General features: G+C 38.1%; 2 protein-coding genes across 18 annotated transcripts in view; both read right to left on the reverse strand.

The window, feature by feature from the left end:
* Positions 1-468: 468 nt before the first annotated feature.
* LOC656719 (uncharacterized protein) lies at positions 469-9762 on the reverse strand. 2 transcript variants are annotated; one of them, XM_015983527.2, is made up of 7 exons: positions 8610-9762; positions 8013-8555; positions 5713-6018; positions 5228-5656; positions 3779-5175; positions 3515-3731; positions 469-2866 (listed from the first exon to the last, which is right to left on the reverse strand). In XM_015983527.2, exons 1-7 carry the CDS (start codon positions 9220-9222, stop codon positions 882-884), a joined length of 5490 nt encoding a protein of 1829 aa, XP_015839013.1. In that variant the 5' UTR covers positions 9223-9762; the 3' UTR covers positions 469-881. The 2 variants fall into 2 exon arrangements, with proteins under 2 accessions (XP_015839013.1, XP_015839012.1); XM_015983526.2 differs by having other exon boundaries at positions 8004-8555; positions 8610-9755.
* A 957-nt stretch (positions 9763-10719) lies between these two features.
* Positions 10720-21940, reverse strand: part of Msp300 (Muscle-specific protein 300 kDa) — a 116026-nt gene continuing 104805 nt past the window's right edge. For 14 of the 16 annotated variants that reach the window (XM_015983522.2, XM_064354980.1, XM_064354979.1 and 11 more), the window contains 6 exons: positions 15906-19153; positions 15793-15831; positions 15361-15733; positions 12170-12574; positions 11873-11934; positions 10720-11770 (listed from right to left, as the gene is read on the reverse strand). In XM_015983522.2, coding sequence (XP_015839008.2) covers positions 11536-11770; positions 11873-11934; positions 12170-12574; positions 15361-15733; positions 15793-15831; positions 15906-19153 — 4362 coding nt within the window. In that variant the 3' untranslated portion in view covers positions 10720-11535. The remainder of the gene's footprint in view (positions 11771-11872; positions 11935-12169; positions 12575-15360; positions 15734-15792; positions 15832-15905; positions 19154-21940) is intronic. The other 2 variants (XM_015983524.2, XM_064354974.1) reach the window with 1 other exon arrangement.

A 21940-nucleotide genomic window follows, 5' to 3' on the forward strand; every position in this document is an offset into this window, starting at 1 on the left:
AGCAACGTGTTTTCACTATTTTAAGACACCCTTCCCATAGCAACGTGTTTTAAATTAAAATTTTCCACCAAAACAATTTTAAATAACAGTCATACAAAAACGTCTAAAGTTCTCAGGTGTTTAATTAACGACAACCCTCGAACTTTAAGCTTGTGTTCTTCTTATTATAAATTTGGTTTTTGTAAAGATGCGTTATTGAACATTATCAAATCAGCACTATACACTCAAATATTTAAATCCAAAAAAATTGGTGGCAATGTGTAACGGCTTTTGATTAGTTAGTTATTCATTATATGTAACAATGTTCGGAATGTACAGTGGTATGTGATTTAGCTTTAGATTTAGCTGTTAGGGCCTTGTATTTTTAATTTCAGTTGAGATAAAAATACACATACGTATAAGCAAATATTCAAAAATTTAAATGGGGACGTGGAAAATGATATTTTAGGTTTTAAATAACAACCTGCCTTTGCAGTAAATAATATAATTTACTTAAAAATAACGCTAACTTAATGAAAAAATGTAAAACGGTACTCTTACATAATAAATGCGAGAGAAAACAGTAATCAAGATTCAAAAAACAATATAAAATATCAGTTCGCATTTGAAAATACCTTCTTACAAGATAAATACATTTATCAACATCATCATGGAGAATAATACTATGAAGCAAAAAACCTTTTGTTTTTTTCTCTAACATATTCCGTTTAACACAGATCTACCATCTATCAACGTAACGCGAAAATTCCTACCATGCAACACCTGTGGTATACGTTCAGAGAGACAGCGAAAAAAGAGATAAAATGAATCCATGTTATTACATACTCTCAACAATAATAATTGCACTACAGTCAGGAAAAAATAAATCACTTTTTACTCAATTAAGTGTTCGGGTAATACGGTGCCGCATTGGTCGTATTATTCATTTGTTGGTACTGATAATCCTGGTAGCCTTGATTATTGGCTGGCGTTGGTGGCGGTGGATACATACCTTGTGGGGGCGGCGGCGGCGGATACTGCTGCGGATACGGGTTATAACCACCATAGACCGGTTGCGGCTGCGGCGCGTTATAATCGTACGCTCCGGGCTGTGGGGGCGGCGGCGGATAGTGCGGCTGCGGCGGCGGATATCCCTGGTAACCGTAGTTGTATTGCGGCTGCTGGGGCTGCGGCGGGTAACCCATCATGTCGTAGGGCGGCGGCTGCGCCGGGTACCCGTAGCCCTGGGGCGGCGGCGGAGGCGGCGCATGATACGGCTGCATGTTGTAATTGTAGTAATTATTGTAATACTCGGGCGGTGCCTCGGTTTTCACTTCCTGGGCATTGGGGGGCTGCTGGTAGGGCTGGGGCGGGGGTTGTTCCGAAACGTACGTCACCTCATCGCTATGGTCACTCGTGTCGCTGGGTTTCGGGTCAGAGGACGCGTCGTCTTCGAGATTATCGTCCTTGTAGGAGCTGGTTATGCTGTCGAGCGTTTCCTGGAACGGGGTGTTGTCGTTCAGTACGGCGGTGGTCGTTTGTTCGAGACGCTGCAAAGCCGAGGCGTGTTTTTGGTCGGGCGTTTGGGGTTGAGTCAGTCTTTTAATCGACACCTGTTTCTTCAGCAACGATATTCTTTTTTGGATATCGTCGGAAACGGGTCGTTGTTTCCCGATTTCGCTTTGTACATGTTCCTCGTCACTGCTACTTCCCGGGAACGGTTCAATTTCTTTCGGACGTGGTGGTTGTCTCCGGTCTGGCTCACCACGTCCGAGGGCTGTTCTGTTACGAAAGCCGGGCTCTTTCTTCGTGAAACTTTGTATTCTCGATACGAGATTAGGAACTGACTGTCTTATACTCCTAACGTTCATTTTCGCTATACCTGGAGTAAAGGGTTTGACGACTCGTTTTTGTGGCATCACTGAAATTCGAGGTATGGGCGCTGAGGGTTTGATACTTTTTGTCGGATCGTTATTATCCTCAGCTTTGCCTTTAACTTTGATGGCTGTTTTAATGGCGACTATTTTCCCGTTTTCTAGCTGCATGTAAACACCTTTCGGCGATTTCAAAACTAATACTTTTTGGCCGGCTTTAAGCACGATATTTCCTTTTTCCGGTTGATTTGTCGGAATTACAACGTCCAAAGGAAGTGTCATCTCTTGCGCTGTCATTCCTTGTCTCTGCCAATGTTCTGCTGGGATCCATCGCGACGGTCTGTCGATTCCTTGTTGCATCGGCCTCACGGACGCCACTGGTCTATGACCTCGACCTCCAGCTAAGAAGTTATAAGCCGGTTGTCTTGCTGCTTGTTTCTCCCTCTCATACCCTTTCTTCGCCAAACGCTTCTCCTGCTGTGACAATTGTTTTTCTTTCCGGTCAACCAACAATGACTCGTGCTGGAACGGCTCCTTATTCAATCTCCTTCCGTGATTTTCGATAACTTTTTGCAAAACAACATCAATGTAATTGTCTTTGACGTGCAACCATTCTTTCTCTTCTCCTTCGTCCTTTTTGTCGTCCCAACACAACGTGCTGACGTCTTTCATTGTTAAGTGAGCGTCAGGATTACATTCGTCAACGACACGGTCTGACATCCCTTGTTTGTTGATCTGTCTGTCGTAGATTTTCTTCTCGAGACAGTTATCGACCACGAGACGATAAACAAAACACGGTTTGCGTTGACCATACCTATACACTCTACAGACGGCTTGAGTGTCATGACAGGGATTCCACGAGGCGTCTAAAACCACCACACGATTCGCACCAATCAGGTTGATTCCCAAAGAACCGGCCCGAGTTGATACTAAAAATACGTGGATCTTCGGGTTTGAGTTGAATTCGTTTATGAGTTTCTCGCGTTCCAGCGCACTCGTCGAACCATCGAGACCTAAACAAAACAGATTTTACGCAACAAGTCTTTTTGTAGCACCAAATTTAACATTCTAAAAACTGTTTTTTAATTAAAAAGAAATATGGAATGTTGGCACCACTAGCAAATTCATTGGTGGAAATTTTAACAAAAGAAGTTAGGAGTGCCGGTTTGGAAAACCTATATTGGATTCGTAAAAAAAAAAAACGTCAAACAAAATTTCGACACAAATACAATAAAGTCGCCTAGCAGTTTTTGGAAATCTGAAAGCGAAGTCATAAAAAGACCATAATTGAACTTTAGATACAGTTTATAAGAAATGTAAATTTGCTTAAGATCGTCAAATTTTTATCAATGAAGTAAAGAAAATATAAAATAATCATGAATGAAAAAACTTTGAACTCATTTCAAATAATTTACACAATATTTATTGCCAATCTTCAAAGTATCTTTATTAAAATTTTCGTAACGACAAGTAAAATTTCGAAAAAAACTTCAACGTGGGAACATATTCGTAATGTTTTAATATTTCTAGGGACAAAAACAAATAAAATAAAAATGAAGCAGATTCAAAATTTTTAACAATCACTTGGTAATTTCAGTTAAATTAAAAAACCGACTTTAGATTACACTTTCCCTTGTTAATTTTAATTAAAAAAAACTTACGGTAGTAATTAGTATTTCGGCACCACTTTTGTGTATCACCAGGAACAACGTTCATTTGAAGGAACTGCTCAATTAGATCCAAAGTTATCAACGATTGACTAAAAACTAGTAGTCTATCACCCAATGCTATACTTTCTCGAATTATGCAAAAAAGTATTTCCATTTTTGCCGAATTTTCGATACGGCCAGGAACGTAATCCTTCAGCAGCTCAATCGCCTGTAAAAAGAATATTAGGCACAATAAAAATAATTGACATTGATTACCCAATCGTATGGAATTCCACTATCTTCTTTCAAATCTTTAGGTGCTAATCTCGGTGCGACTGCCGTTTCGGTCGGATTTTCTTCGGTATTGTTTAACTCATTTTTCAATTCATCTTTGATCATTTTCTTAATTTCTGGTTTAATTTCAGATTTGTCATCCAAATCCTCGACTTTGGGCTCAATTTTAATATCACTCAAAATTTTTATCTTCTTCTCTGGACTATTAAAAACCGATGGTAATTTAATGTCGCTTATTATATTAATCTTCGGTTTTGATTCGTTACTATTTTCACTAATCGCTTTTTCATCTTTCCGAAGCCACGACTGACTCGTGTTATTACTATTACTAAAATTCGTATTATACTGTGTGTAATTGTCATTCTGTCCCCAGTAATTATTTTGTGGGTAGTTTTGATACGAACTTTGGTCGTAATTAAAATTCTGGTTTGTGTCATTCCTATTATAATTCGGACCAAACTGCGAATTGTCTGATATGTTATTAACAAAACTATTTTGCGAATTCATAAAATTGCTCGACGGTTCTTGGCCAAAACTATTGTAACCACTAGTGTTCGAACTGCCTTCAAAACTGTTCGAATTTTGAAACTGTTGCGAATTACCCTGTTCGAAAAAATTATTTCTTTGGAAATTCTGATCATTGGTCGTTTGTTGTGTGGGATTTTCAGTCGCATTGTAGGGCGTAACGGACGCTGCGGGCTTCGCCCCGGGTTTTCCCTTCGCTGCACTTTTCCTCGGTCTCGGTGGTGCTTTCTTCGCTTTATTCGCAACTCCTGTCGTACTCGCCACCTCCTCCAAGTCGATATCGACAGCGTCACCTCTTGCTCGCTTCTTCAAAAAGTTGTAAAGCACGTCCGGATGATTCCAAATTTTACAACAAACGGCGAACGCTTTTAACGGGTTGGGAACGGCCTGAGATCTCACTACTTCATCCATAAACGTCTCGTATAACTTGCGTTGGAATGGTAACATTCGGACCAGCAAAACGTACTCTTCTTTTTGTGGTAACGTTGTCTGAAGCACTGCATGTGACCTTCTTTGGACAAAACCGACTAAAAGTGAATGCAGGACGTGCGCCCGATATCTCATTAGTTTAATATCGGCTTCGGTCGAATCTATACACTGTCCGTTCATAATCGGGCGTTCGAACATGTTACAAAACTCGGTTTTTGAACCTAAATAATTCGGTCTGACAAAGTCAACCATGCACCAATATTCCATTAGATTATTCTGGAGGGGATAACCGGTCAAAACGACGCGTCTTTTCGTCCGCATTTGTTTCAAAGCTTGCGATATGGACGCGTGTGAATTTTTTATTCGATGACCTTCGTCACAAATCACCAAATCCGGGCCTGGCTTAACCAATGCTTCATGAATTTCTACAAAAAAATTAAAAATATGAACAGTTCCCAACCATAAGAAATATAGTACCATCGAATAACGGTTTATTGCTATCATCGTCGGCCGGTTCCGCAACGAGTGGTTTCCGTCTCGACTTCGGGTGTTTCCGCAATGATAACAACCGAAATTGCTCGTAACCAATCAGAAGTACTCCGCCGCCAGCCTTCCAGGCTTTAATAACTTTATGCCTCGCCGCCAACGTCTTGTGACTATCATTCAAAACGTGGAGATTGAATTTTCTCGGTCTAACTTCGCCATGAACCGTTAAAGGACTCGTCGCAACGGCTTCCTCCGTCGGTAACCACATGTTGAACTCAGCCATCCAATTTTGAAGCGTATTTATTGGCATAATACATAAAATGGTCTTGGCGGGTGTATGCCTCAGGAAAATGTCCGAGAAACAAACCACCTGTAACGTTTTACCCAAACCCATAGAATGGGCGAGAATGCAGCCAAAACCTATCAAATAAGTATAAATATAATCAAAATTCTTATCAAAGGAAGCGGGTAATTACCGGTTGAGCTCTCAAAACGACTCGTACTCTCGATAACGTTATCGTACAAAAAGCGAACACCGCCGATTTGATGCGGTTTGATAATTCTTGCGATTTGAGGGGCGAGAAATAAATCCGGTTCGTTTTCCGGATGTCCGATATTGGCCACGACACGTCCTTGTTCGTCGGGTTGGTTGAATTCATCGTTTGTGTGCATCCCCGAATTGCTCGGATCATCTTCAGAGTCTTCATGTTCGCCCTCTGGTTCCGACACCACAATACAATCTTCATCCGATGAAATGTCGATGGTCGTAACTGGTTCTTTCGCTAAACAAAACGCTTCTATTAATTTTACAATAACAAATATTAAGTTAATCGCAAATAAAAATTACGTAAATAAAAGTCACGTGAATTGGCGCTCAATATTATTGTGAGAATTATTATAGCTAAGGATGGATTACATAGCTTATGAAATTTACCATGAATTTAATTTATTAGTTAATTGAAATCAATGTTTTTGTTTATTTGAATTTAATGAGACGAGGCAGAAGTCAGAGACTCCCACCTCTTTCTGGAGAAACTCACAAATTTAAAAAGTTTCACATACACAATGAGATATTTGGCGAATTTAGCCTTCGACGTTTATAGGAATAAAGACATCAAACGTGTGAAATATGTAACTCCTACTGCCATCTAGTGACATAATGAACCTGTTAGATAAAATTGGGACCTAAACAAATTTATTAAAACAAATATTTGTTAAAAATTTGATTCTAATAAAAATGGTACACTTTTAGTTAAACGTCACGTTCCAATAACCAACATATTTTCCGTAGTCTTTTTAAATGTCAAAAAAATGATTTAAAGGCAAAAAAGTAACAAAACCGTCAATTACAATAACTTTATAATTTGGAACAGAATCAAAAATTTACGTATAAACTAAAGGCAATCACGCAACGGCAGGTTGAACTTTTCGAAAAATTTTAGATGCTCCAATTAGTCCCAATTTTGGGTTCAAATATTTTGTAAATGCGTAGACAAATTCCTAAAGTCTTATGATTTTCTTAATAATATTTAGACATTCCATTTGTTTAAATAAAATCTAAAATCTTATGATTTTGTCAATTATCTTTAGACATTCCACTTGTTCAAATAATTGTGAATACTGAATAATAAACGCAAAACGTGGTAGGAAAGGTGCAATTTCTCTCTGTTCCATTGGTAATTTCCTTTTTTTAAAGTTAAATGATAAAATGGGCACTTGGATAAACCGGCCCTTATTAGAGATTGTGAATGTATACAACTTTAAATTAACTTGTACGAACTGATTAACTGTCATTAACCAAGCAATACGTTAAAGAATGTCGAAAACAAAGAAAAACTTAAGGTCGGTTTATAGAAAGGTCATTAATTTAATCCGCAATTAAATGTATGATTAACTGATCACGTGATCAAATTAAACAAATTTGATTGGTCCATTAGCGTTGTAACTTTCAGTTTAATTCGAAATTAAATTTTAATTTCGCTTCTAGTTAACCGACCTCAAAAATCTAAATTTCAAACTCGTGTATAACAGATATATTTTAATTTAATTAGATGAGGCAGAAGTCAAGCTTCCACCTCTTTCAGGAAAAACTTAAAATAAAAAAAGTTTCACAAGTAAATATAGTTTCAGAAAATGTAAGCCTCAACTTTTAGATGAATGAAGACATGGAGCGTGTAAAGTTTGTAACACCTAGTGCCACCTAGTGAACTACCAATGAACCTGTGAGTTAAACCTGGGGCCCTAAACAAAACTCACACTTAATTTCTTCCGTCAACAATGCGTATTCTCTAAATTCGAATTTAAAATTAAACAATCAAATTAAAAATACTAATACCTAATCTTTTACAATACAGGTGTATAACATAATTACAAACTCAAACAAGTAACTCATTGTTACCTGTGGCAAATGAACATAAAAAATCCCCTTTATTCTTCAGCACTGTCAAAATTTACGGTTTTCCTTCTGTGTAAGAAAGTTTTTACAACTGTTTGCCATTTCTTAATGCGAAATGTCATTATTTTTAATAAATTTAGAGCAATTTTAAACCTTGTTTAATCTAATTCGAAGAATAAAATGTTGTATTGACCTCGTCTTCGTGTAAATCGGTTCATTTATTTCACCTCGTGAAAACCCTCTCGTTATCACTCGACGTTTAGAAATCCACTCTGCAATAACACGCCCGATTTACACTCAAACTCGGTAAATAAATAACTATTTAGTGCCGCCACATTTATAAATAAAAAAAATAAATAAAAATATACTCACGCAACTCACTTTTGAGCTTCGGAGGCGACTTAACGTCCTCCTCGCTCTCACTATCAACATGTGTAACAGGCGGTATAGATTTCTTCGTTACCGGTGCTATACTAACACTTGGAGTTAGATTCGTGCCTGGTCTTTTCATCGAAATCAGACTTTTCGGAGGTGTACTAGCACCAGCACCAGGTGTGGGACTTTTTTGTACTCTCACTAAATCGAACGGACGTTTCGGTAACCTCGTCATGGGTTTAGTTTGTCCATTGGGTAGTTTCACCAGAACCGTATTTCCGATTCTAGTCGTGCTTGAAGTGCCCGGCTTTGATAAATTGTTCCCTTGAAGCAACGAAATGACTTTATTTTGCATCCGTTCCTGTGCCGCTTGTCGCTGTAATTCACGCAGAAGTCGCTGCTGCTCTTGGACTCGCTGAAGACGTTCCATCTCCTGGCGTTGGGCGGCCAGAGTCGATTCATCGAGTTTTGTCTCGTCCATGACCTCGCGAATGTTGCGCCGGAGGTTGAGGCCCTTACGTTCGGCGGAGAGGTCATCTTCGGAGGCACCTAAATGATCATGTGTTAAACATTTGTTAAATAATGTAAATTTAATATATTCACCTGGTTTTCGCGCTGGTGTCACGACAACTTCATTTTCGGTCGAAACTTCGACTTTTTTGGGCTTGACTTCACCCTTTTTGACCGTCTGGAAGCTGATTTCGCCCATTTCCTTGAGTTTCTCCTTGATATCGAAGTCGTAATCTTCGGAGTCAGTTGGGGGATTTTCGGGTTTGGATGCTTCCGTCTCGGAGGCGTCGTCGACTAGTTTATCGAGGAAAGAAGTCGTCGATAACTCATCTTCGGAGGGTACTTTGGGTGTACTGTTTTTATCACTAGGGAGCAGTTCACTGTCCGATTCCACCTCCGACTCACTATCAAAATCCGAAATTTCGCTATCACTAAAATTAAGTTTCTCATCGTCACTAGGCTTCTTTGCATCACTGGCCGCTTCCTCCACGTGCTTCTTCTCCAAAGTGACCGCACTCGGATCAAACTTGAACTTCTTTATCTTAATTCGCGAATCCGGGAACGACCTTTTGAGACTGACGGTCTCGTCGTCCTCCGGGCCGCTCGAGCCCTCGTCCTTGCTCTTGTCGTCGGTCGGTGGCCCCACTTTGGGCTTCTCGAGCCGCTGTATCGTGACATCTCCGAATCTTTGCAAAATCGGCTCCATTTTCACACCGGTTTGTTTACATTGACGTTTGAATCGAGCGCCATTTTCGCAAGGGTCTCCGACCGGCTTGCCTGACCCTTCAACAGGCACAAACGCACCCCCGCCGACAATCAGCCCCAATTATTGGTGAATTATTGACGAAAACACTCCGACAACGACCACTTTGTCAACACTTTCGATTGTTCTTCGCCGATGACGCACACCCCGATTACCATCACGCCAACACTGGAACGCCCTAAGAGGGGTTCGGGGGCCCCGCGCTCGACGCCTCTGTGCTCTGCAAGCCGAAATGGGGCACCAAAAACGCACTAAAAGACCATTGTTCTACACGGCATTACCGACTGACGGGAGATTACGCCGCTGGTGGCGCCACACTCGCGTGGAAAATTAAAGCGCGGCCACTTGATTGCACTGTAATTATCGGGGAATTATTAATTTCTAATGAATTCAAGCACAAAGGGCGGTTTCCACCAACGAGGGTCGGCACGAATGGACCCATAGCTTCACTCTGGGATGCCATTACACCCAAAAATTAAACACATGCCTGGTTTCCCACTTTTTCCAAACGCCACTATAAAAATTAACTCCTTTATTTATGACAATGAATGGATACTTAACCGATAATTCCGTATTTATTTACATGACGTTTTCGTTGTAAAGCGAATAGCCACATAAAACGTTCAGTGTTTGTAGTTTTTCTGTCATTTTTTAACAGTTTGTAATTTGACATTTCAGCTAAGATGTGACTAGATTGTGTGAAAAGAACCGAACGAAATTTTTACTCATATTTTGTGTGTCAAGTGTCGTTTACAATACGTATTATTTGCGTAAGTAATGAATATGGAATCGTAATTAAAATGGGTATTCCTGATTTTGGGAAAAAGTTTGCCAATTCAGTAGCAAAGTATTGTCGTTGAGTATGCAACCAACAATACACACACTTGAAAAAAAAAATCAAGTTATTAACATACTAATAGCAACTTCAAGCTTCAAGGGGGTAATATTGCTCAGAAAGTTTCTTTAACTAGAGGGATGTTTATTTAGATCGTAATAGTCATCTGCACTTGAGTTTTCAAATTGTTTACTATATTCAGGACTTCAGTCTCAGTTAGAGGATCAAGTTAAAATAAATGCATTGGGGAAGGTACTGGTTCCACATAATCAATTGGTGATTTATTTTGGGCAGTGATACTATTGACAATACTATGTGCCGAATCATGGAAATTCATCTGATGATATTTCATGTAGTACTGCAGATTTTGATTAGTTTCTATCAGAATATTAGACACCAACTACTTTTTTGACAATTTCTGAAATCTAGTATGAAATGACCATTTGATGTTTTTTTTCCTTTTTTATAATTTCCCTATCCTACCCTATGTATTTACTTACGTACGAAACTTCATTATTTGGAGTCAAATAAGACTTTGGGCCCCTTTTACATAACTCTGCAGTCAAGGACTTTTGGGTCGTGCCAGGTGGTAATGAGACAATACGTTTTTCAAATGATATATTTTTATAAATGAAAACAGCGTTTATTTGTAATATAGTAAGTTGCCAAATAAAATACTAATTAATATTAAATAATAGCGAGAAACAATCCTATTTTTGTTTAGACGTTCTCTAAACACATTTAACATCTGAAGCAATAGTTAAAGCAATGGAATTTTTGATTCATTGACTACATGTTAAAATAAAGTTGATAGCACCATGACCGACAGAACAAAATAACGCATGAAAGCAACATTAAAAATAATAATAATAAAAAAACTTTAAGGCATTATGAAATTGCTTATCTCGATTGCGCCGAGTGTAAAACAAATCGGGAGAAATTTGTTTTACGGGCAATTTTGGAGAGTTAAATTGCCGAAAAACGCAAACTTGGAGAGTAGGGTTTGCGTTTCGTTCACAGTTTGGCGAATCGAGATAACATCACAGAAAAAAATTAAAACGTGTTGAGAACCAAAGTGTTCCACTCCTTTGGTTCCCAATGTTTAATTTCTTACACAACCATCACATAAAATTTATAAAACAACGATATAAAATATATATATCAACGCTTGTGCGTCGTCCCCAATATACAGATAAAGTGATTCTTTCTCTTGCGTAATGAATATAAAAACTACACTACATTTATATGGTTTTCCATAAGAGCTTTGGCCATTGGATGGCCCGTCGAAATTTCAGGCTGCCAGTATGAAGTATACTTAAGTCGCATGTATTTACAAAACAAATCGTACAAAACTAAAATTACTAATTGGAATGAATTTAACGAGACTACGAGTTAACAAAACAACAGGAGTATTCTGAAATTTACACAGGCGGCGGTCCGTCATTGTACCGCAACGTAGGAGTAAGACTGTTGGCAATACTGTTGACTAGCGAACATGAATAATCGTCTTCCGAATAAGGGACTAGAGACGCCGCTCCCAACATGAGCAGCATTAAGGCTTGGATCGGTAAAGAAGCTCGCACCACTCTACCTAAGAAACGACAACCTCTTCGGAGCACCGAAGTGTTAATCTGCAACTCATCCGAAGAACCACCACTGAAAAGCAACAATCCGAATCAGCACACAGCCGCAAACCCAGCGAAAATAAGTGCAAAAGCAACTGACTAAATATTCAAAGAAAAGAAAAAAAATATTTACTTGTGAGCAGAATCGTCGAGTGCAGAGGTAGATGGATGGTCCTGGCTCGGATGGTCCAGAAGCTGTCCAAACAGGCAAATGAAATGTGAAACAGTGCCTTGACAAATCTTATCCTAACAGTGCTAAACATCAAAACCGCTACAACTAAGTTTGGGCCTCGACCCTAACAAACGACACTTTTTACCAACAAAATTATATTTACAAAACTAAAACACTAAACACTAGTACAGAAAAAAATCGACTAGACATTTCTACTGTTTATTGTTACAAAATAACGCAACGATTTGTTAAACTTACGTCATAGTTGAGTGTGTGTAGCGGTGCGCTTACGCTAGACGAAGCGACAACTGATATTTCGTTCGGATCTCGGCCCAAAACAGCCCCCAACTTCAAAATATAAACTCCCGTCAATCTAATCAAACTCTGCAGCTTCAGCCGCAGCTCCGTCAGCCGCGTGCAGGTCAGACTGGAGCCTTCGGGGGCCCCCTCGTGTCTCAGCAGCTGGTTGGCGGCCTCTTGCAGACTCATAACGCGCGGCTCGCAGCGCTCCAGCTCGGCGCGCAATTCTCTGAACGTCTGGTATTTGCGCTCGATCTCGTCGCGGGCTGCGGTCAAGTCCACGGGCTCGGACAGGCGGATCCGCTGTTCCGTCTTCTCCAACCACGCGCACAACTCGGTGATAATCGTGTGGAACTGCTGGTTCTGCAAGAAATTTCATCAAATTCGCTCATCAAATTTGCTAAATGGCCGTTTAGCCAAGGGCTGAACTCAAACCACAGCAAAAAATTCTTTTGGGTCGTAAACTGCAATAAACGTGCCTTCGGATTTCGTTGTTTTAATCGTGTAAATTTATAAATAAATTCATGTTCTCAAATTGATCATACAAAAGGACCATGATTTTTTTTTGTTTTTTGGGTCTTAAGTACTAAAAATTATCAAGTTGGTGGTTTTATCTATATTGGGAAAGTGCCTATAAGGACACGCGTAATATCTAACATTCTCATGGCTAGTTGAGACACTCACTTTTTAAATAAAGTAAGCTTTTATTTTTCTAATTAAAGAATAATAATAATTATTTTTTATGAGTTCCAACTAAACAAAGTAATTATTTGTTAGTATGTTACTAATTGAATAGTATCGATTATCTTATTAACCGAATAACCGGTAATCATTAATCAATTAAACGATTAGTCAATTCTACATTTATTAATCGATTAATCAACGTCACATTCGTTTGTTTCATCGACAGTTAAAAAACACAATTATTTGTAAAATGTGTACCTGCTTTTTACGAGTACTATTTGTGTTTATAAAATAAAAGTAATAAGAACTAATCGATAATTTGGCTAACCGATTAGTTAATTGATTAATCGACGGATTAATCTAGAAATCGATAAGCGATTATTTTCAAAACTGTAATCGCTCAGTAATTAATCGATTAGCTTGCTCAGCTCTATCATTGAAAAGACCGATTAACTGAAGACGAATTAAATTAATTGAGAACTAAATTTATTTGAATTTATCTGCAATGGCAAATGTTATATTAACCAGAAATTAATATTTGTATAAACAAATTTTAAAAGTTTTATCAGAATTTTCAGGTGATTTAATAAGAAATTTAGCAACACAAAGACAATAACACATTTATGTTTTCTAATATGAGGGCGGGCCGGTTTGTAGAAAGCTTTGTTAAATTTAATTCGTTAAAAGTTAACAACGCGGATGGACCAATCAAATTTGTTCAATTTGGTCACGTGACCAGTTAATCACGCATTTAATTGCAGATTAACTTAATGACGCTTTTATAAACCAACCTTACGTTTTTTGCTTAGCAGAAAAAATATTTTTTTATAAATGATAAAAAACGTTAGTAACTGCACTTTTGTTCATCAGTTATCATTATTAACTTATCACTGCTTATAGACTTTTTTAATTTTTAATGAGTGAACCAGCCAAATAAACAACGTGTTAACATACTTTTTTCGGACATTGATCACTGGTGCGTGATTCAAACATAAAATGAGGCTAAAAAGCATTTTCTGCGCTTTATTCTTGCAAATTTTATTATTTTTGAGAAGCTTATGGACTAGAGTTAAATTAGTCCGCGGACTTAGTAAAGAAAAATCGCTTATCGTAAGAGAATTTTATGAAATCGATGAAGAACATTACAAATGTAGGTTTTAAAATATGCTTTTTTGTTTGGCTGATTTTGTTCGATTTAGCTTTCTATTTAACAAAAAGCGTTTTATAAAAAGAATATTAATTTATGCAAAAATTTGCAGATTGTTTCATAGAGTTAGTTCTTTAATTATTGACCTTCCTCTATTGATTTAGGTCTTAATGCATATTTAGGTCCAAGTTTGTATTTTTGGACACGTTTCATCATTTAATTAAACTTATTTTTTAACGACAATTTTTTTTTAATTTACACAGAAAAAGTTAATGTGGCTTGTTAGTTTTTTTAAAGAATGTCTTATATTCGGTTGAATATGTTAACAGAAATTGCAATAATAAAAATCGTTCATTGATGTAGAAAGTTGCAAAAAAATGTTAGAATTTTCTCTTATTTCACTTATTCAATGATAATAACTTTTACGATATTAAAAAAGTTAATTTTTTCACAACAATCTCGATTTTTTTTCATTATTTTCTTTTTATGTTAAATTATAGTGCCAGATATCGCCAAATAAGCCAGTGTCAGAGAAAAATCATTTTATTTCAAAAATTTTTTTTGTCGAAGAGCACAAAACATGCACAAATTTCAATTCTTCGACTTATCTTATTTTTTAACAAGGGCTGCTGCCCTTATAATAAAAAAATCTCAATTTACAAAAAAATAAGAAATTATATTTCGTTTCGTTCAATCTGTTTTTTTTTTGAGAGTTTTCGAAGAATATACTCATGTGGTAAGGCCACGAGAGTATCACATTTAAAAAGTATTCTTAATTAAAAATTTAAATGAAAATTTAATTTTTTGTAAAATTTTTAGTGATAATGGCTAAGGAATAACAAGAAAGCCATCCATTGTCGGCGATCACTATTAATTGGCGTTATTGTTATTGATATTGTATGAGAACGTAAGAACGATTTCAATGACATTTTTTTATTTCCTTATTTTGTTGTAAAGACACTTACTGGACAATGTACTTTAACAAATCATTATCTTCTTACTTTAAAATTACAAAGGAATATTCGTTTTAATTTAAATATATTAAAAAATTAAAATTATATTTTCGTTAACGTATCAATTTATTCTTTTCTGTTAAATTAAGGCCGTTTACAGAACTTTTAATTGAAATCAAATTTCAATTTGCGTCTAATTTGATCTTTGTCAGTAAAAATTCAAATAATCGAATTCGACAATAAAAGAATGAATACATATCAAAAAACATTCGAATGTAAAATTTACGACATTTACGACCTAGAAGATTTATTGCTGTGCTTTGCGCCGATTACAGAGATCACATTCTTTATGATCATTACTGTACCTCCATCAAGGCCCTTTGGAGTAGTGTTTCCCAACCGGCGGCGTTCTGACAAACCACCTCCCACCTCTTGTTGTCAGTATTGAGCCTCGATCGCAATTGGTCGGCCCGTTCTGTATCTTCCGTATGGTCCGCAAGGTGCGTCCCAACAATATTCAACGACCTCACAATACTCTTATGACTGTCCAAGTCCAAGAGAAACTCGCGATGGTCCTGAATCACATCCTCCAATTGCTCGATATTAGACGGTGGGGAATGTTGGGTCTTCTGCGTGCCTTCGGCCACCTGCAGCCACTTTTCGAGCCGCCACAAATCGTTATCCAACTGTGCCCAGTTCCGTTTCGTACACAACGGACACAACAAACGACCCGCTTCACTAAAAACACAAGAAAAAACAATCAAAACTGGTCCACACACCGAACTGGAGAAACTTACTGGTTGCATGATAGATTATAAGCGTCAGAAATTGTAGACCTAGTAGAGTTAAAAGAAGAACAAACACCGAGTTAGTTGTGTTAATAACAAGAGAGGGCGGTAACAAGTCTCACCTCAGTTCTTTGATTTTCTGTTCTTTGTCCTTGGCTGTTACTAGAAGTGTTTCGAAACGTTGGATGAGGTAAAGTACTTCTTCGGCTAGTGCTTCCTCCTCGGTGGCGTCACACTCATTGATGAGTAGGTCGTGGAGGTGTTTAACCAGTTCGATGTTCGACTGACAAGTCGCCGAAATGCGGGCAATGCGTTTTGCACTTGTTGGCAATTCGGCGGAGCCTTGTTGCGGGATCTCCTTAGCAAGCACCTCTTCAAGACTGTCGATGTTACCCCTGCATTCGCCAATGGCACTTGTCAGTTCCATCAAGTAGGCGTCTTTCGCACTGATTGAAGTCATGCGTTGCAAGGGCGGAAGTGTGTTGACCTGGACAGCGGTATCTTGTTCAAACTTCAGTGTCTCGACTTGGACGCCTTCATCGATTTCGTTCCTTTGTTTCTTCACTTCCGCCTTCAGGTCAGTTCTGAGACCACCAATCCGTCTCTGAATGTCCTTCCAGAGGTTTTGGTACTCGTCAATCATCTCTTGGTACTTGCCAACCTCCCCCTTCTTGACTTTCTTCATTATTTCAAGACCGAGCTTATCAGCCGATTCTAGGACCGAATTTTGGGCAACCATTTGTTTCTCCAAACCTTCCAACGTCCCTAAACGCTCATTCGGTGGTACTTTTTGCCCAGTCAAGTGTTCCAACTCGGTCAGACGGGCATCAACTTCCGTCAAACCGATAACAGCATCTTGATGCGCCAAAGCAAAGTCTTTAAAGAGCACAATCTCGTTCTGTAATCTCTGTAACAAGCTTTGCGCACGTGGCAAAAGATTCTTCCAACGTGTTATAACAACACGTGCCTTGGCCGTCAGTTCTTGAATGTTCTCCGGTTCTAAACCGCCAACCGTAGCCAACTTCGAATAGGTCTGTTCGAGGATTTCAAACGTGGGGACTTTGGACTCGATTTCTTTGACTTGGTTTTCGACCAAATAAATCAACTCTTGGATTTCCTCCCGGTTTAGTTTTTTGACCGGCTTATCCAAGTCCTTGATCTTTTGTTCTTTCTCACCCAACCAGGTCTCCTGTTCGTTACTAATCCTCAACACCTCCTGGAGCAACTTCCAGATGAAGTTAATTTTGCGTTTCCTTTCGGCCGATTGTCCACACACCGCTTTCCACCTCTTTTCCAGATTCTGGATCGCCGCTGTGATATTTTCAGTGGAGAAATGTGCCTTCCAGACGTCAGCATCGCTCAGTAACAACTCACACAAATTCAACACTTCGCCAATGTTGCCACTCTCATTCTCGATCGATTTCTTCAACTTGTCATGTTCTTGCAACTTGCGCTCGATCACATCCTTGCTCGACGTTTCAAACACTAGAGGTTTAGCCAACTGTGCCTCAATCTGCGTCAACCAGGCCCTGATCTCTGCGATTCTCTGCTCGAGTTGTGACATTGTTTGCATCATGTCGTGGATTTTGTTCCTTCGACTTTTGCCGATGTTGTCCAGTCGTTCCCAGCGTTCGAGCACAATGTCGGTTTTGGCTTGGATGATCTGTTTGGCGGTCACATCACTGTATTCCTCGCCACAGTTGGCCACCAAATCACGCCCGGTGCTCACGAGCCAATTGTATTCGCGTTCTTTGAGCGACATTTCAGCCTGGAGTTCGGTTTCGAGCTTCCTGAGCATCTCCTGGGGGTCTTTGATCGAAGCAACTGAACCTTCGTCAAGTCGGCGCTCGATTTCGTCGGCCCAGGTCACAAAGCGGGCTTGGCGTGTCTCGAACATCGATCTCAGACCGAGTTTCTCTTCAAGTTGGTGGCACAAGACGGCCAGTTGGTGGTCGAGGTCGCCCTGTTGGTGCCACAAGATCCACATGCGTTGGTTGATGGTCTTGATGTCGCTGGGACTGAGGCACTCTTTGAGCTGTTCTTGGGTCAAGCCCAGCTGTTCCAGGTCTTTAGTGGCGTTGTTTAGTCTAAGGCGGGCTCTTTGAAGCGTCTCTAATTTATAGCTGACGCCTGAGTGCGAGCTTGGGAGTTGTGACGCTGATTCGGTTACAATATCCTGAATTTCGTCGTATAAAGTTTGCACTTTCTGGACGTTCTCTTCGTAGGTTTTGAGGAGGAGGGCAATGCGTTCGAGGAACTGGTGCCAGGTTTCGAGGCCGGCTTGCAAGTTTGAGATTCTTTGTTTGATGGCGGCGTGTTCCATGCGGATGGAAGTGGCCAAAGCGTCGTCGCAGAATTGCAAGAGGAGGTTCTGTTGTCGTTGCAAATTGTCGGCTTGTTGTTCACCTTCTGGTATCTTACTGAGGAGGGTTTCGATTTTTGCAAGCAACTTGGGGATTCTCCTGATGTGTATGTACTTAAGCTGCATCTTCTCTCGGTCTTTTTCTATGCTTTTGAGCCAGGACAGGAGTTTGTTTTGGTCTTGTTTGTAGTCGTCCCAGGCGTTTAGTCTTGTTTGGACCTCTTTGTGCCGGTCCATGATTCGTGAAAGCGTTTCGTTGTGCAAATTTGTTAAGGAATTGAACTGTTCCATGACACTACTCTCAACCAAGCCACTACCAAGCTGTGATTCCTTATCCAAAGGCTTGAGGACGTTCTGTTGAGTTGTTAGGAGATTCTGGTGGACTTGGCATAGGTGTTGGTGCTCGGAAAGACTGTGGTAATCACCGGGAATGCTCCCTTGGAGGAACTGCTGAACGTTTAAGAGATACTCTTGCCATAGTTTAAGAGCCGCAGCTCCGTCTTCATTTTTGATCAGTCTGGTACTTAACCTGTGGTACTGTTGGAAGGTTTCTCTGAACACTTGTTGCCACAGCTCCAAAATTTCAATGACCGAAGTCTCAGTTTTCGTCGATTCCGTCATTTCCAACGTCTTATCTTTGATTTTCTGAATCTGTCCTTCAGCTTTACCCAAAGCTAGTAAGTGTTCTCTCAAAGTGACCAATTTCTCTTCACTGTCCGTATCGGGACTTTGCTCAATACTATCCACGCATCTTTGTACACTGTCTAGGTAGGTTCTAGTGCCATTAATCTCATTATTGGTTTCTTCTTTCGTGACAGCTCTAGCTTCAGCGACGTCCGCGAGCGCCGTAAGCGACTCCCTGACATCCTCCAATCGTTTACCTAAAGCTTCAACTTCGCCTCCTAATAAAGCGCTAGCATCAAGCCCAACAGCGGCCGCAATTCCCGAAACGAGTTGTTTAAGTTCGGCGAGACGTTCCGTATGTGCTGATAAAGTTTCCTCACAGACCTGGAAAATCGACCCATTAACCTTGACCAGAAACGCGCGATTTCAATTAAATCGAAATACAGTCGTAATAATCTAACACTCGCACGCGATTTCTAATCACTTTCCATTCATAATGATTGGGTATCAAGTCGATACAAGAGGAAATTAAGTTCCGGAAAGTGATTTCTTAAATATTCGAGTTCGCGTTGCATTCGAGGAAACGGTTTTTTCTCTCTACTCACCCCCACGGTTTAATAAAACTACGATTATAAATTCCGAAACGTTTGCGGGAAAGTTTTGAAAGAAAAATGTTTGCGTGCGCAATTAAAATAACAATTGCATTTATGCAGATATTCGAGGCGGAGGCATTAGATTTTGTGGTCGAATGTTGATTGCGAGAGATGCTTTTACGTAGACTTGCTGACGTATGATTTCTCAAATGTAATGCTGCACAAAATTATTACCGCAAATTTTTTATATTCGTTTGAAAATGAAATGTACTTGTAGTAATGATTAACAGTTTATACTCAGTAATTATTTGTCTACTTGTAAAATATGATATACACTATTAAAAAATAAAATTTACCAAAAAAATTAACAATTGAAAACATAAATAACAATTAAAAAAATTTAAAAAGTAGGGTAATTGTGCCTTTTATGAGACACCGCCTTTTTTACAAGTTAAAGATTTTTTCAAAAAGGCTCCACTGTTCAATATTGCCATTAGTTCATTATGAAACAGCAAAGGGGTGTGCTGGAAATCAGTTACGAGTAACTGTATCATAAGTTTCTGTGCGCCGGTAGCAAAATTTTTTGGTTAAAGAAAATAAATAAAAAGATAAAAAAAATAGTAACAAGATAGTATTGATTATTACTAAGATAGAGCTAACATTATGTTATCATGCCTTTTGTTCGATATATTTTATACTTTTTACGTTAATCCAAAACTCTAAAATGTTACTTCGAGTCCTAATATGAGACACTTGTAAATTGGTTGAAATAGGCACAGATATGCCTCTTCCATCTGCCGTAAGTGCATACTCTTGTAAGTCTTACTTGAGGCACTCAAACTTGAAGAATTTTCACTCGAGCTGGGACCTAATTATGAACCCAAAATAAATAATATAACCAAATAACAATAATAACGACGTTATTGTTATCGACTATATGCTTGTATCTCATTGGTTTAATTTTAAACTTATACCAGCCTTATACCTAAATTATTAAAAATGTTTGCTTTGGATGAAGTAAATATAGAAAGAGAATTATAGAGAAAATGTGTAAAAAGTTCTCTGCAATGGCAGTTTATCGTTAAGTATCTTATAAACACTTATAAAAGTTGTGTTTAGTCCCCATTGAACTTATGTTACCTTAATAATTGTTAAATGAACTATTAAATAACAACTTGCTAATAATTTTAAAAACAATAAATAAGTGAAAGATATATATTTCAATTTATAATAAAAAGAGGAATTTGCATTATTAAATAATGCAACAGCGTTTAGTCCGAATTTGTTTTTTGCGTTTTTGACAAAAAACATGATTACCACATGCTCGAAAAATGGAAAAATTTGTCTTGACTTAGTAATTTTTCAAGCATTTTTGACTAAAAAATGTGGTAAGACGCTTAAAGAAAGCACAACAAAGTCAATCCAATTTGGAGATTTTCAGTTCGGTTTAGTTGAATCTCGCTAACTAAGATCATGTGTTAGTTTAAAGATTCGCCAAAGGCATTTTTGATCCAACTTGTCCATTTTTTGGGTTATTTTTGATTAAATTCTTCACAAAAAAAAAGTCAAACTGAGAGCTTTAAGGCTCACAGAAGTATTTAAACGGACATTCGAAAAGGAAAAAAACATCAATTTCAGCCCGATTAGGCGATTTTTTGACTTATTTCCAGAAGATTTAATTTTTCGACAAAGATAATTTTGTGGCCCGCTTTATTGAAATCTCCAGTTAAACTTAGATTTTTTTTGTTCAAAAACGTATCTCTACAAGAAGACAAAAACAATATCATTTTCGATATAAATTCGTTATTTTTTGGCTTATTTTTAACAAAATTCTTCGAAACAATTGCAGTGTTGATGAAAAAGATACCAAAATGCTCGAGGAAATCTAAAAATAATGTCATAATAAGTGATTGCTGGCCTACTTTAGCGAAAAAAAGGGCAAAAATTTACGCATTTCCAGCTTATTATTGGCGAAATTTTTCGAAATAATTGTGTTTCTGTTTATTGAATGTGATAAAACGCTCAAACTTATGTCATTAGTTTAGTGAAATCTTTAAAAAAATAGATTTTTTTTCCAAAAACTCTAGAAGGCAAAAATAATATCATTTTCACGACCTAATTCGTTATGCGGATTATTTTTCAAGAAATTACTTGAAACAAAACACTCAAAAAAATAATGTCATAATTTAGATGACTTCTGACTTGGTTTTGCGGAAGAAAATTTTTCAAAATAATAGCGTTTCTGGTTAAAGAACGTTGAAAGTCAAAATAATGCCAATTTAAAAATTAATTGGAAAAACTGAAAAAGGGAACGAAGTCTTTTTAAGCAGATTTTTGGTCTGGTTTAGCTAATGTTAATTTGTTTTACGAAAAACTGTTATTTTGTTTTTGGAAATTTGTTGTGTTTATTTTTGATTTCATATTATTAAATAAAAAATGTATCAATAAAGCGGTTGGTTATTTTCAACTTGGTTTGCTAATATGAGAAGTCTACTACTAAGAAATAATACTAATAATTTTTAAACAGACAAATTTCACATAGCCTGCAAAATCAAAATTTTAAAGTAAAATACAAATT

Source organism: Tribolium castaneum, chromosome 2 (genome assembly GCF_031307605.1).
Source record: "Tribolium castaneum strain GA2 chromosome 2, icTriCast1.1, whole genome shotgun sequence".
NCBI classification, from domain to species: Eukaryota; Metazoa; Arthropoda; class Insecta; order Coleoptera; family Tenebrionidae; genus Tribolium; species Tribolium castaneum.

Bases quoted from the DNA above. Each gene is read 5' to 3' on its own strand.
- LOC656719 (XM_015983526.2), bottom strand. From the start codon at position 9,222: ATGGAGCCGATTTTGCAAAGATTCGGAGATGTCACGATACAGCGGCTC. The intron at 5,176-5,227 runs GTACTATATTTC...ATTTTTTTGTAG, and splicing joins CAATAAACCGTTATTCGATG to AAATTCATGAAGCATTGGTT. The intron at 2,867-3,514 runs GTAAGTTTTTTT...TGTTTTGTTTAG, and splicing joins CCGAAATACTAATTACTACC to GTCTCGATGGTTCGACGAGT.